Source organism: Hemiscyllium ocellatum, unplaced genomic scaffold, assembly GCF_020745735.1.
Source record: "Hemiscyllium ocellatum isolate sHemOce1 unplaced genomic scaffold, sHemOce1.pat.X.cur. scaffold_836_pat_ctg1, whole genome shotgun sequence".
NCBI classification, from domain to species: Eukaryota; Metazoa; Chordata; class Chondrichthyes; order Orectolobiformes; family Hemiscylliidae; genus Hemiscyllium; species Hemiscyllium ocellatum.
The window spans coordinates 72,227-87,313 of record NW_026869262.1 but is presented as its reverse complement, the minus strand read 5'-3'; the positions used below and the strand labels follow the sequence as shown (position 1 = coordinate 87,313).

The following is a 15,087-nucleotide window of genomic DNA, read 5'->3' as shown; positions in this document are numbered from 1 at the left end:
TGCTCTGGGACAGGGGATGGGTCAGGGGGCAGCGTGAATGAAGGACTGTGGGGTGGGGGAAGGTCACTCACCCTGGGTTACGCTGGGGCGAGGGGAGAGAGAGCCCGTTGTCCTGGGGAGACTCTGTCCTGAGTTTGTCGTCAACGATGATGTTGTTGGGTTTTGTGCCGCTGGATATGGGGAGAGAGAGAGAGAGTTAATCACATCATCCCCCCCAGACATTCAATGGTATTCCCCTCCCTGACCCACACCCCCCTCAGTAACAGCAGTGTGTACCATCCCCTCCCCCCGACCCCCCCTCAGTAACAGCAGTGTGTACCATCCCCTCCCCCCCACCCCCCTCAGTAACATCAGTGTGTACCATCCCCTCCCTCCCCCCCCACCCCCCTCAGTAACAGCAGTGTGTACCATCCCCTCTCTCCCCCCACCCCCCTCAGTAACAGCAGTGTGTATCATCCCCTCCCTCAGTAACAGCAGTGTGTACCATCCCCTCCCCCGACCCCCCCTCAGTAACAGCAGTGTGTACCATCCCCTCCCCCCCACCCCCCTCAGTAACAGCAGTGTGTACCATCCCCTCCTCCCCACCCCCCCTCAGTAACAGCAGTGTGTACCATCCCCTCCCCCCCCAACCCCTCAGTAACAGCAGTGTGTACCATCCCCTCCCCCCCACCCACCTCAGTAACGGCAGTGTGTACCATCCGCTCCCTCCCCCCACTCCCCTCAATAACAGCAGTGTGTACCATCCCCCCCTTGATGGGGGAGGGAGACCCCCTGGATACAGGGGACTGAGGGGGTCAACAGGGAACACCCAAATGAAATCTAACCATGGCCGAATCCGCACATCGACTCATAGAGTCTGACAGAAGGGAAATAGACCATTCTGCCCAACCTGTCCCTGCTATCCCAGTATCCCAGTCTCACCCTGTCCCGTTTACCAGAATCTGGCCCATGTCCCGGTAAACCCTTCCGAGTCCAGTCCCCATCCAGATGCCCATCCCAGATCCACATAATTCCCATTCCTGAGATCCAGGATTCGGGATTTGCATCCATCTCGGTCACCCTCCATCCTAAAGACCAGCTCAGTCATGTGATGGTCCCTCTCCCCGAGATGACCCTGACAAGGTCGCGCTGGAGGCCTTGAGGGGGATATGCTGGAGACTGAGGCAGGTCACCCCCTCACTGTCTGCTCTGGGTCAGGGGATGGGTCAGGGGGCAGTGTGAATGAAGGACAGCGGGGTGGGGGAAAGGTCACTCACCCTGGGTTATGGGCTGGGTAGGGGTGAGTGCGGGATGTTCCTCTGCCATGTCTGTCATCCGTGTAGTTGGTGTTGGGGATTGCATTCCTGGAAATGGAGAGAGAGAGAGAGAGTTAATCACATCGCCACCATCACATCCCCCCCCCGGATACTCAATGGGGTTCCCATCCCTGTCTCCCCCCTCCCCCCCCACCCCCCAACATCCTGGGGGTCAGCACTGACCAGAAACCCACCAGGACCCACCACCTCAACCCAGCGGCTCCAAGAGCAGGTCAGAGGCTGGGAATCCTGCAGCGAGTAACTCCCCTCCTGACTCCCCCCAAAGCCTGTCCCCCCCATCGACAAGGCCCAAGGCAGGAGGGGGGAGGGAATCCATCTTCTTGTTACTCCTACCAAAGTGAATCACTTCACACTTAGCTACATTGAACTCCATTTGCCACCTTTCTGCCCAGCTCTGCAGCTTATCTATATCCCGCTGTAACCTGCCACATCCTTCCTCACTGTCAACAACTCCACCGACTTTCGTATCATCCGCAAACTTGCTCACCCAGCCTTCTAGCCCTTCCTCCAGGTCATTTATAAAAATGACAAACAGCAATGGTCCCAAAACAGATCCTTGCGGAACGCCGCTAGTAACTGCACTCCAAGGTTAACCTTTACCATCAACTACTACCCTCTGTCTCCTTCCAGCCAGCCAATTCCTAATCCAAACCTCCAACTCACCCTCAATGCCATACCTCTGTATTTTTTGCAGTAGCCTACCATGGGGAACCTTATCGAACGCCTTGCTAAAATCCATATACACCACATCCACTGCTTTACCCTTGTCCACCTCCTTAGTCACCTTCTCAAAGGACTCAATAAGGTTTGTGAGGCACGACCTGCCCTTCACAAAACCATGCTGACTATCCTTGATCACATTATTCCTATCCAGATGTTCATAAATCCTATCCCTTACAATTCTCTCTAAGACTTTGCCCACCACAGAAGTGAGACTCACTGGCCTATAGTTACTAGGGCTATCCCTACTCCCCTTCTTGAATAAGGGAACCACATTCGCCATCCTCCAGTCTTCTGGCACTATTCCTGTAGACAACGAAGACATAAAAATCCAGGCCAATGGCTCCGCTATCTCCTCCCTAGCTTCCCAGAGAATCCTAGGATAAATGCCATCAGGCCCAGGGGACTTATCTATTTTCACCCTTTCCAGTATTCCCCAGACCTCTTCCCTACGTACCTCAAGGTCATCCATTCGAATCACTTCTGACTCAATATTCACACCAGCAACAATGTCCTGTTCCTGAGTGAATACTGACAAAAAGTATTGATTTAGTGTCTCTCCAATCTCCTCCGCCTCCACGCACAACTTCCCACTACTATCCTTGACTGGACCGATACCTACCCTAGCCATTCTTTGTAGTGGTTCTGTTCGCTGAGCTGGAAGTTTTTGTTGCAAACGTTGCGTCCCCTGGCTAGGCGACATCATCGGTGCTCTGGAGCCTCCTGCGAAGCGCTTCTTTGATGTTTCTTCCGGTATTTATAGTGGTCTGTCCTTGCCGCTTCCGGGTGTCAGTTTCAGCTGTCCGCTGTAGTGGTTGGTATATTGGGTCCAGGTCGATGTGTTTGTTGATGGAGTTTGTGGATGAATGCCATGCCTCTAGGAATTCCCTGGCTGTTCTCTGTCTGGCTTGCCCTATGGTAGTAGTGTTTTCCCAGTCGGATTCATGTTGCTTGTTGTCTGAGTGTGTGGCTACTAGGGATAGCTGGTCGTGTCATTTCGTGGCTAGCTGATGTTCATGTATGCGGATTGTTAGCTGTCTTCCTGTTTGTCCTATATAGTGTTTTGTGCAGTCCTTGCATGGGATTTTATAAACTACATTAGTTTTGCTCATGCTGGGTATTGGCTCCTTTGTTCTAGTAAGTTGTTGTCTGAGTGTGGATGTTGGTTTGTGTGCTGTTATGAGTCCTAAGGGTCGCAGTAGTCTGGCTGTCAGTTCTGAAACGCTCCTGATGTATGGTAGTGTGGATAGTCCTTTTGGTTGTGGCATGTGCTCGTTCCGTGGTCTATCTCTTAGGCATCTGGTGATAAAGTTGCGTGGGTATCCGTTTTTGGCGAATACCTTGTATAGGTGTTCCTCTTCCTCTTTTCGCAGTTCTGGTGTACTGCAGTGTGTTGTGGCTCTTTTGAATAGTGTCCTGATGCAGCTTCGTTTGTGTGTGTTGGGGTGGTTACTTTCATAGTTTAGGACTTGGTCTGTGTGTGTTGGTTTCCTGTGTACCCTTGTGGTGAATTCTCCGTTGGGTGTTCTCTCTACTAACACGTCTAGGAATGGGAGTTGGCTATCCTTTTCCTCTTCTCTCGTGAATCGGATTCCTGTGAGTGTGGCGTTGATGATTCGGTGTGTTTCTTCTATTTCCGTGTTTTTGATGATTACGAAAGTGTCATCGACGTATCTGACCCAGAGTTTGATTCAACCCCAACACACACAAACGAAGCTGCATCAGGACACTATTCAAAAGAGCCACAACACACTGCAGTACACCAGAACTGCGAAAAGAGGAAGAGGAACACCTATACAAGGTATTCGCCGAAAACGGATACCCACGCAACTTTATCACCAGATGCCTAAGAGATAGACCACGGAACGAGCACATGCCACAACCAAAAGGACTAGCCACACTACCATACGTCAGGAGCGTTTCAGAACTGACAGCCAGACTACTGCGACCCTTAGGACTCATAACGGCACACAAACCAACAGCCATGCTCAGACAACAACTCACTAGAACAAAGGAGCCAATACCCAGCATGAGCAAAACTAATGTAGTTTATAAAATCCCATGCAAGGACTGCACAAAACACTATATAGGACAAACAGGAAGACAGCTAACAATCCGCATCCATGAAAACCAACTAGCCACGAAACGACATGACCAGCTATCCCTAGTAGCCACACACTCAGACAACAAGCAACATGAATTCGACTGGGAAAACACTACTACCATAGGGCAAGCCAGACAGAGAACAGCCAGGGAATTCCTAGAGGCATGGCATTCATCCCCAAACTCCATCAACAAACACATCGACCTGGACCCAATATACCAACCACTACAGCGGACAGCTGAAACTGACACCCGGAAGCGACAAGGACAGACCACTATAAATACCGGAAGAAACATCAAAGAAGCGCTTCGCAGGAGGCTCCAGAGCACTGATGATGTCTCCTAGCCAGGGGACGAAACGTTTGCAACAAAAACTTCCAGCTCAGCAAACAGAACCACAACAACAAGCACCCGAGCTACAAATCTTCGCACAAACTTTGAGTCATCCTTTTATTCCTGACATACCTATAGAAAGCCTTTGGGTTTTCCCTAATCCTACCAACTAAGGACTTTTCATGTCCCCTCCTCGCTGCTCTTAGCTCTCTCTTTAGATCCTTCCTGGCTACCTTATAACTCTCAATCGCCCCAACTGAACCTTCACGCCTCATCTTTACATAGGCCGCCCTCTTCCCTTTAACAAGGGATTCCAATTCCTTACTAAACCACGGCTCCCTCACAAGGCCCTTCCCTCCCTGCCTGACAGGTACATACTTATCAAGGACACCCAATAGCTGCTCCTTGAACAAGCTCCGTATATCATTTGTGCCCTTCCATTGAAGCCTACTTTTAAAAGCCATACATCCTAAGTCATGCCTCACCGCATCATAATTTCCCTGCCCCCAGCTATAACTCTTGCCCTGCAGTGCACACTTATCCCTCTCCATCACTAGAGTAAAAGTCACCGAGTTGTGGTCACTGTCCCCGAAGTGCTCACCTACCTCCAAGTCTAACACCTGGCCTGGTTCATTACCTAGAACCAAATCCAGTATGGCCTCACCTCTTGTTGGCCTGTCTACATATTGTGTCAGGAAACCCTCCTGCACACATTGGACAAACACCGACCCATCTAACGACCTCGAGCTATAGCTCTCCCAGTCAATATCTGGGAAGTTAAAGTCCCCCATAACAACCACCCTGCTACCTTCACTCTTCTCCTGAATCATCCTCGCAATACTTTCCTCTACGTCTCTCGGACTATTAGGAGGCCTGTAGAAAACACCTAACAGGGTGACCTCACCTTTCCTATTTCTAACCTCAGCCCAAACTACCTCAGATGGCAAGTCCTCTTCCATTGTCCATTCCACTGCTGTGATACTGTCTTTGACAAGCAATGCCACACCTCCCCCTCTTTTACCCCCATCTCTGATCCTACTAAAACATTTAAACCCTGGAACCTGCAACAGCCATTCCTGTCCCTGTTCTACCCACGTCTCTGTAATGGCCACAACATCGAAGTCCCAGGTACCAACCCACGCTGCAAGTTCACCTACCTTATTTCTTATACTTCTGGCATTGAAGTATACACACTTCAAGCCACCCTTCTGTTTACAGGCACCCTCCTTCGAGATCGATGCCATGTTCCTAACCTCCCTACACTCAAGGTCCTGTACCCTAAAGCTACAGTCCAGGTTCCCATGTCCCTGCAGAGTTAGTTTAAACCCTCCCAAAGAGCACTAGCAAACCTCCCCCCAAGGATACTGGTGCCCCTCAGGTTCAGGTGTAGACCATCCTTTTTATAGAGGTCCCACCTTCCCCAGAAAGAACCCCAGTTGTCCAGAAACCGGAATCCCTCCCTCCTGCACCATGCCTGTAGCCACGCATTTAACTGTTCTCTCTCCCTATTCCTCGACTCTCTATCACGTGGCACGGGTAACAAACCAGAGACAACAACTCTGTTCGTTGTAGCTCTGAGCTTCCTACCTAGCTCCCTGAAAGCCTGTCTGACATCCTCACCCCTCTTCCTACCTATGTCGTTGGTGCCAACGTGGACCACGATCTGGGGCTGCTCCCCCTCCCCCTTAAGGACCCGGAAAACACGATCAGCGACATCACGTACCCTTGCACCTGGGAGGCAACATACCAAACGTGAGTCCCTGTCGCCCCCACAAAACCGTCTGTCTGTGCCCCTCACTATTGAGTCCCCAAGAACTATCACTCTACCTTTCTCCACCCTTCCCTTCTGAGCAACGGGGCCAGGCTCCGTGCCAGAGGCCTGAACCTCGTTGCTTACCCCTGGTAAGACATCCCCCCACAAGTATCCAAAACGGTATACTTGTTCTTGAGGGGAATGACCGCAGGGGGTCCCTGCACTGGCTGCTTCCTCCCACTCCCCCCTCACTGTCACCCATCTCTCTATAACTTTCGGAGTAACTACTTCCCTAAACCTCTGATCTATGACCTCCTCTGCCTCCCGAATGATCCGCAGTTCATCCAACTCCAGCTCCAGTTCCCTAACACGGTCTTGGAGGGGCTGGAGGTGGGTGCACTTCCTGCACCCATATGCTGGAGACTGAGGCAGGTCACCCCCTCACTGTCTGCTCTGGGACAGGGGATGGGTCAGGGGGCAGTGTGAATGAAGGACTGTGGGGTGGGGGAAAGGTCACTCACCCTGGGTTATGGGCTGGGTAGGGGTGAGTTCGGGATGTTCCTCTGCCATGTCTGTCATCCGTGTAGTTGGTGTTGGGGATTGCGTTCCTGGAAATGGAGAGAGAGAGAGAGAGTTAATCACATCGCCACCATCACGCCCCCCCCCGGATACTCAATGGGGTTCCCATCCCTGTCTCCCCCCTCCCCACCCCACCCCCCAACATCCTGGGGGTGACCACTGACCAGAAACCCACCAGGACCCACCACCTCAACCCAGCGGCTCCAAGAGCAGGTCAGAGGCTGGGAATCCTGCAGCGAGTGACTCCCCTCCTGACTCCCCCCAAAGCCTGTCCCCCCCCATCGACAAGGCCCAAGGCAGGAGGGGGGAGGGAATACTCCCCACTTGCCCCTGGGTGGGGGCAGCTCCAACAACACTCGAGAAGCTCCACACCATCCAGGGACAAAGCAGCCCCCGGCCCCACACCCACAAACATCCCCTCCCTCCCCCACCCCCCCTCAGTAACAGCAGTGTGTACCATCCCCTCCCTCCCCCCCACCCCCTCAGTAACAGCAGTGTGTACCATCCCCTCCCTCCCCCCACCCCCCCTCAGTAACAGCAGTGTGTACCATCCCCTCCCTCCCCCAACCCCCCTCAGTAACAGCAGTGTGTACCATCCCCTCCCTTCCCCCACCCCACCTCAGTAACAGCAGTGTGTACCATCCCGTCCCTCCCCCACCCCCACCCCCCTCAGTAACAGCAGTGTGTACCATCCCCTCCCTCACCCCACCCCCCCTCAGTAACAGCAGTGTGTACCATCCCCCCCGATGGGGGAAGGGAGACCCCCTGGATACAGGGGGCTTAGGGGGTCAACAGGTAACACTCAAATGAAATCTAACCATGGCCGAATCCGCACATCGACTCATAGAGTTCAACAGAAGGGAAATAGACCATTCTGCCCAACCTGTCCCTGCTATCCCAGTATCCCAGTCTCACCCTGTCCCGTTTACCAGAATCTGGCCCATGTCCCGGTAAACCCTTCCGAGTCCAGTCCCCATCCAGATGCCCATCCCAGATCCACATAATTCCCATTCCTGAGATCCAGGATTCGGGATTTGCATCCATCTCGGTCGCCCTCCATCCTAAAGACCAGCTCAGTCATGTGATGGTCCCTGTCCCCCAGATGACCCTGACAAGGTCGCGCTGGAGGCCTTGAGGGGGATATGCTGGAGACTGAGGCAGGTCACCCCCTCACTGTCTGCTCTGGGACAGGGGATGGGTCAGGGGGCAGCGTGAATGAAGGACTGTGGGGTGGGGGAAGGTCACTCACCCTGGGTTACGCTGGGGCGAGGGGAGAGAGAGCCCGTTGTCCTCGGGAGACTCTGTCCTGAGTTTGTCGTCAACGATGATGTTGTTGGGGTTTGTGCCGCTGGATAGAGGGAGAGAGAGAGAGAGTTAATCACATCACCCCCCAGACATTCAATGGTATTCCCCTCCCTGACCCACTCCCCCCTCAGTAACAGCAGTGTGTACCCTCCCACCCCCCCTCAGTAACAGCAGTGTGTACCATCCCCTCCCTCCCCCCACCACCCCCAGTAACAGCAGTGTGTACCATCCCCTCCCTCCCCCCCCCAGCCCCCTCAGTAACAGCAGTGTGTACCATCCCCTGGCTCCCCTCACCCCCCTCAGTAACAGCAGTGTGTACCATCCCCTGGCTCCCCCCACTCCCCTCAGTAACATCAGTGTGTACCATCCCCCCCCAAGCCCCCCCTCAGTAACAGCAGTGTGTACCATCCCCTCCCTCCCCCACACCCCCCCTCAGTAACAGCAGTGTGTACCATCCTCTTCCTCCTCCCACCCCCCTCAGTAACAGCAGTGTGTACCACCCCCTCCCTCTCCCACCCCCCCTCAGTAACAGCAGTGTGTACCATCCCCTCCCTCCCCCCACTTTCCTCAGTAACAGCAGTGTGTACCATCCCCTCCCTCCCCCCAACCCCCTCAGTAACAGCAGTGTGTACCATCCCCTCCCTCCCCCACACCCCCCTCAGTAACAGCAGTGTGTGCCATTCCCTCCCTCCCCCCACCCCCCCTCAGTAACAGCAGTGTGTACCATCCTCTCCCTCCCTCCCCCACCCCCCCTCAGTAACAGCAGTGTGTACCATCCCCTCCCTCCCCCCACCCCCCCTCAGTAACAGCAGTGTGTACCATCCCCTCCCTCCCCCATCCCCCTCAGTAACAGCAGTGTGTACCATCCCCCCCCACACCCCCTCAGTAACAGCAGTGTGTACCCTCCCTCCCCCTCAGTAACAGCAGTGTGTACCATCCCCTCCCTCCCCTCACCCCCCTCAGTAACAGCAGTGTGTACCATCCCCTCCCTCCCCCCCACCCCCCCTCAGTAACAGCAGTGTTTTCCATCCCCTCCCCCCCCACTCCCCCTCAGTAACAGCAGTGTGTACCATCCCCTCCCTCCCCCCACCCCCCCTCAGTAACAGCAGTGCGTACCATCCCCCCCTTGATGGGGGAAGGGAGACCCCCTGGATACAAGGGGCCTAGGGGGTCAACATCTAACACCCAAATGAAATCTAACCATGGCCGAATCCGCACATCGACTCATAGAGTCTGACAGAAGGGAAACAGACCATTCTGCCCAACCTGTCCCTGCTATCCCAGTATCCCAGTCTCACCCTGTCCCGTTTACCAGAATCTGGCCCATGTCCCGGTAAATCCTTCCTAGTCAGGTCCCCATCCAGATGCCCATCCCAGATCCACATAATTCCCATTCCTGAGATCCAGGATTCGGGATTTGCATCCATCTTGGTCGCCCTCCATCCTAAAGACCAGCTCAGTCATGTGATGGTCCCTCTCCCCCAGATGACCCTGACAAGGTCGCGCTGGAGGCCTTGAGGGGGATATGCTGGAGTCTGAGGCAGGTCACCCCCTCACTGTCTGCTCTGGGACAGGGGATGGGTCAGGGGGCAGCGTGAATGAAGGACTGTGGGGTGGGGGAAGGTCACTCACCCTGGGTTACGCTGGGGCGAGGGGAGAGAGAGCCCGTTGTCCTGGGGATACTCTGTCCTGAGTTTGTCGTCAACGATGATGTTGTTGGGTTTTGTGCCGCTGGATATGGGGAGAGAGAGAGAGAGTTAATCACATCACCCCCCAGACATTCAATGGTATTCCCCTCCGTGACCCACTCCCCCCTCAGTAACAGCAGTGTGTACCCTCCCTCCCCCTCAGTAACAGCAGTGTGTACCATCCCCTCCCTCCCCCCCACCCCCCTCAGTAACAGCAGTGTGTACCATCCCCTCCCTCCCCCCACCCCCCCTCAGTAACAGCAGTGCGTACCATCACCCCCTTGATGGGGGAGGGAGACCCCCTGGATACAGGGGGCTTAGGGGGTCAACAAGTAACACTCAAATGAAATCTATCCATGGCCGAATCCGCACATCGACTCATAGAGTCTGACAGAAGGGAAACAGACCATTCTGCCCAACCTGTCCCTGCTATCCCAGTATCCCAGTCTCACCCTGTCCCGTTTGCCAGAACCTGGCCCATATCCCGGTAAATCCTTCCGAGTCCAGTCCCCATCCAGATGCCCATCCCAGATCCACATAATTCCCATTCCTGAGATCCAGGATTCGGGATTTGCGTCCATCTCGGTCGCCCTCCATCCTAAAGACCAGCTCAGTCATGTGATGGTCCCTCTCCCCCAGATGACCCTGACAAGGTCGCGCTGGAGGCCTTGAGGGGAATATGCTGGAGACTGAGGCAGGTCACCCCCTCACTGTCTGCTCTGGGACAGGGGATGGGTCAGGGGGCAGCGTGAATGAAGGACTGTGGGGTAGGGGAAGGTCACTCACCCTGGGTTACGCTGGGGCGAGGGGAGAGAGAGCCCGTTGTCCTGGGGATACTCTGTCCTGAGTTTGTCGTCAACGATGATGTTGTTGGGTTTTGTGCCGCTGGATAGAGGGAGAGAGAGAGAGAGTTAATCACATCACCCCCCAGACATTCAATGGTATTCCCCTCCCTGACCCACTCCCCCCTCAGTAACAGCAGTGTGTACCCTCCCTCCCCCTCAGTAACAGCAGTGTGTACCATCCCCTCCCTCCCCACCACCCACCTCAGTAACAGCAGTGCGTACCATCCCCTCCCTCCCCCCCACCCCCCCTCAGTAACAGCAGTGTGTACCATCCCCTCCCTCCCCCCACCCCCCCTCAGTAACAGCAGTGTGTACCATCCCCTCCCTTCCCCCCACCCCCCCTCAGTAACAGCAGTGTGTACCATCCCGTCCCTCCCCCCACCCCCCCTTAGTAACAGCAGTGTGTACCATCCCCTCCCTCCCCCCCACCCCCCCTCAGTAACATCAGTGTGTACCATCCCCTCCCTCCCCCTCAGTAACAGCAGTGTTTACCATCCCCTCCCTCTCCCACCCCCCTCAGTAACATCAGTGTGTACCATCCCCCCCCAAGCCCCCCCTCAGTAACAGCAGTGTGTACCATCCCCTCCCTCCCCCACACCCCCCCTCAGTAACAGCAGTGTGTACCATCCTCTTCCTCCTCCCACCCCCCTCAGTAACAGCAGTGTGTACCACCCCGTCCCTCTCCCACCCCCCCCCAGTAACAGCAGTGTGTACCATCCCCTCCCTCCCCCCACTTTCCTCAGTAACAGCAGTGTGTACCATCCCCTCCCTCCCCCCACCCCCCTCAGTAACAGCAGTGTGTACCATCCCCTCCCTCCCCCCACCCCCCCTCAGTAACAGCAGTGTGTACCATCCCCTCCCTCCCCCCACCCCCCCTCAGTAACAGCAGTGTGTACCATCCCCTCCCTCCCCCCACCCCCCCTCAGTAACAGCAGTGTGTACCATCCCCTCCCTCCCCCCCACCCCCCCTCAGTAACAGCAGTGTGTACCATCCCGTCCCTCCCCCCACCCCCCCTTAGTAACAGCAGTGTGTACCATCCCCTCCCTCCCCCCCACCCCCCCTCAGTAACATCAGTGTGTACCATCCCCTCCCTCCCCCTCAGTAACAGCAGTGTTTACCATCCCCTCCCTCTCCCACCCCCCTCAGTAACATCAGTGTGTACCATCCCCCCCCAAGCCCCCCCTCAGTAACAGCAGTGTGTACCATCCCCTCCCTCCCCCACACCCCCCCTCAGTAACAGCAGTGTGTACCATCCTCTTCCTCCTCCCACCCCCCTCAGTAACAGCAGTGTGTACCACCCCGTCCCTCTCCCACCCCCCCCAGTAACAGCAGTGTGTACCATCCCCTCCCTCCCCCCACTTTCCTCAGTAACAGCAGTGTGTACCATCCCCTCCCTCCCCCCACCCCCCTCAGTAACAGCAGTGTGTACCATCCCCTCCCTCCCCCCACCCCCCCTCAGTAACAGCAGTGTGTACCATCCCCTCCCTCCCCCACACCCCCCTCAGTAACAGCAGTGTGTGCCATTCCCTCCCTCCCCCCACCCCCCCTCAGTAACAGCAGTGTGTACCATCCCCTCCCTCCCTCCCCCACCCCCCCTCAGTAACAGCACTGTGTACCATCCCCTCCCTCCCCCCACCCACACTCAGTAACAGCAGTGTGTACCATCCCCTCCCTCCCCCCACCCCCCTCAGTAACAGCAGTGTGTACCATCCCCTCCCCCCACCTCAGTAACATCAGTGTGTACCATCCCCTCCCCCACCCCCCCTCAGTAACAGCAGTGTGTACCATCCCCTCCCTCCCCCATCCCCCTCAGTAACAGCAGTGTGTACCATCCCCCCCCACACCCCCTCAGTAACAGCAGTGTGTACCATCCAATCCCTCCCCCACCCCCCCCCAGTAACAGCAGTGTGTACCATCTCCTCCCTCCCCCCACCCCACTCAGTAACAGCAGTGTGTACCATCCCCCCCTCCCCCAACCCCCCCTCAGTAACAGCAGTGTGTACCATCCCCTCCCTCCCCCCACCCCCCTCAGTAACAGCAGTGTGTACCATCCCCTCCCTCCCCCCACCCTCCTCAGTAACAGCAGTGTGTCCCATCCCCCTCCTGCAAGTTCCCCTCCGAGCCCCTCCCCATCCCGACTTGGAAATCTATCGGCCGTTCCTTCCTGGGTCAGAATCCTGGGATTCCCTCCCTCAGGGACATTGTGGGTCTACCCTACAGCACATGGGCTGCAGCGGGTCAGGGAGGCAGCTCACCCCCACCTTTCCAAGGGGGGCAACTAGGGACGGGGGGGGAATACTGGCAACAGACACCTCAACCTGAGAGAGAGGGTAAAGGGAGGGCTGCAGATGCTGGAGGTCAGAGTCGAGAGGTGGTGCTGGAAAAACACAGCAGCGTCCAAGGGGCAGGGGAATCGACATTTCGGACATCAGCCCTTCATCACGGAACATCGGAGAGCGCACTTGGCCAGACTATCCCAGAAACACCCAGAATGGCCTCAGCAGGGGCCAAACAGGCTGACAAGTGAACCCCGAGAGTAGTTACAGACAACGGAGTACACTCCCTCAAAACACGCTCACAATACCCAGTCAACGGAGGTGTCCCAGGGACCCGGGGCAGTATCCTTACACACCGATACCAAACCCACACACAGAGCTGGTGAGACAGAGAGAGGCAGCCTCTCTCCCAGGACAGGAGCAATGAGCTGCAGTCTCCCGCTCCCATCGAGACTGTCAGGGTGTTACACTGCATTGGTCATCAGGACATCCTCTCCATCTCTGCTTTGCAATTACTTCATTCCCAAATACACTGTATCCTGTCCCATTTTCATCCACCTTTCTCCTCCAAGACCCCTCTCACCCCTGCCTTCACTGTCAGCTCGTGGGAGAGAGTTCCCAGCCTCCTGGACAGGCTGGTTCAGCTTTGGTCAATTTCATTTGTCAACCCTAACCTGCACATCCCTGGGCACTATGGGACAATATCCCATGGCCAATCCACCCTAACCTGCACATCCCTGGGCACTATGGGACAATTTCCCATGGCCAATCCACCCTAACCTGCACATCCCTGGGCACTATGGGACAATATCCCATGGCCAATCCACCCTAACCTGCACATCCCTGGGCACTATGGGACAATTTCCCATGGCCAACCCACCCTAACCTGCACATCCCTGGGCACTATGGGACAATTTCCCATGGCCAACCCACCCTAACCTGCACATCCCTGGGCACTATGGGACAATTTCCCATGGCCAACCCACCCTAACCTGCACATCCCTGGGCACTATGGGACAATTCCCCATGGCCAATCCACCCTAACCTGCACATCCCTGGGCACTATGGGACAATTCCCCATGGCCAACCCACCCTAACCTGCACATCCCTGGGCACTATGGGACAATTTCCCATGGCCAATCCACCCTAACCTGCACATCCCTGGGCACTATGGGACAATTTCCCATGGCCAATCCACCCTAACCTGCACATCCCTGGGCACTATGGGACAATTCCCCATGGCCAACCCACCCTAACCTGCACATCCCTGGGCACTGTGGGACAATTTCCCATGGCCAACCCACCCTAACCTGCACATCCCTGGGCACTATTGGACAATTTCCCATGGCCAACCCACCCTGACCTGCACATCCCTGGGCACTATGGGACAATTTCCCATGGCCAACCCACCCTGACCTGCACATCCCTGGGCACTATGGGACAATTTCCCATGGCCAACCCACCCTAACCTGCACATCCCTGGGCACTATGGAACAATTTCCCATGGCCAACCCACCCTAACCCGCACATCCCTGGGCACTATGGGACAATCTCACTGCTGCGGGAAGGCCATACTCATCAACTCTTTGTCAATCTGACTGGGAACTGGACTCCCTGTCCTCTGCATCATTGGGCAAATTTCTCCGACCCCCTGGCCCTGCCCTCTGAACCCATCCGTCACTGCGCCCACTGACCTATCACCTTCTCCCTCACCTTCGTCCACCAATCACTTTCCTAGTTACCTTCCCCATCCCCCCTCCCCCATTTATCTCTCAGCCCCCCTGGCCCACAAACCTCACTCCTGATAGAACATAGAAGAGTACAGCACAGAACAGGCCCTTCGGCCCATCATGTTGTGCCGAGGTTAAGCCTAACGTCAAATATAGTAACCGAACCTACGCTCCCCCCCACTCCCTGCTCTCCAGGTGCATGTCCCCAGTGACTCTGCCTCCCCCACTGTCGCTGGGAACGTGTTCCTCACACCCACACCTCTCTGTGTAAAGGACCTACCCCCCCGGACATCTCCTTTAGACCTTCCTCCTCATATCTCCAAACCATGACCCCCTCGTCCCCTGTCAACCCTGCCCTGGGGAAAGCTCCCTGGCTATTGGCTCTATCCACGCCCCTCATTACCTTGGACACCTCGATCAGGTCCCCTCTCTCCCTCC

The 15,087-nt window shown here is 55.8% G+C and overlaps 1 protein-coding gene across 1 annotated transcript in view; it reads right to left on the bottom strand.

Annotated features, from left to right (window-relative positions):
• The window catches only part of LOC132814488 (mucin-2-like), a 123,716-nt gene that overhangs the window by 38,268 nt on the left and 70,361 nt on the right, over positions 1 to 15,087 (bottom strand). Inside the window, exons 6-11 of the mRNA XM_060823495.1 lie at positions 10,584 to 10,682; positions 9,742 to 9,840; positions 8,054 to 8,152; positions 6,747 to 6,833; positions 1,257 to 1,343; positions 72 to 170 (exon numbers count right to left, since the gene is read on the bottom strand). Coding sequence (XP_060679478.1) covers positions 72 to 170; positions 1,257 to 1,343; positions 6,747 to 6,833; positions 8,054 to 8,152; positions 9,742 to 9,840; positions 10,584 to 10,682 — 570 coding nt within the window. The remainder of the gene's footprint in view (positions 1 to 71; positions 171 to 1,256; positions 1,344 to 6,746; positions 6,834 to 8,053; positions 8,153 to 9,741; positions 9,841 to 10,583; positions 10,683 to 15,087) is intronic.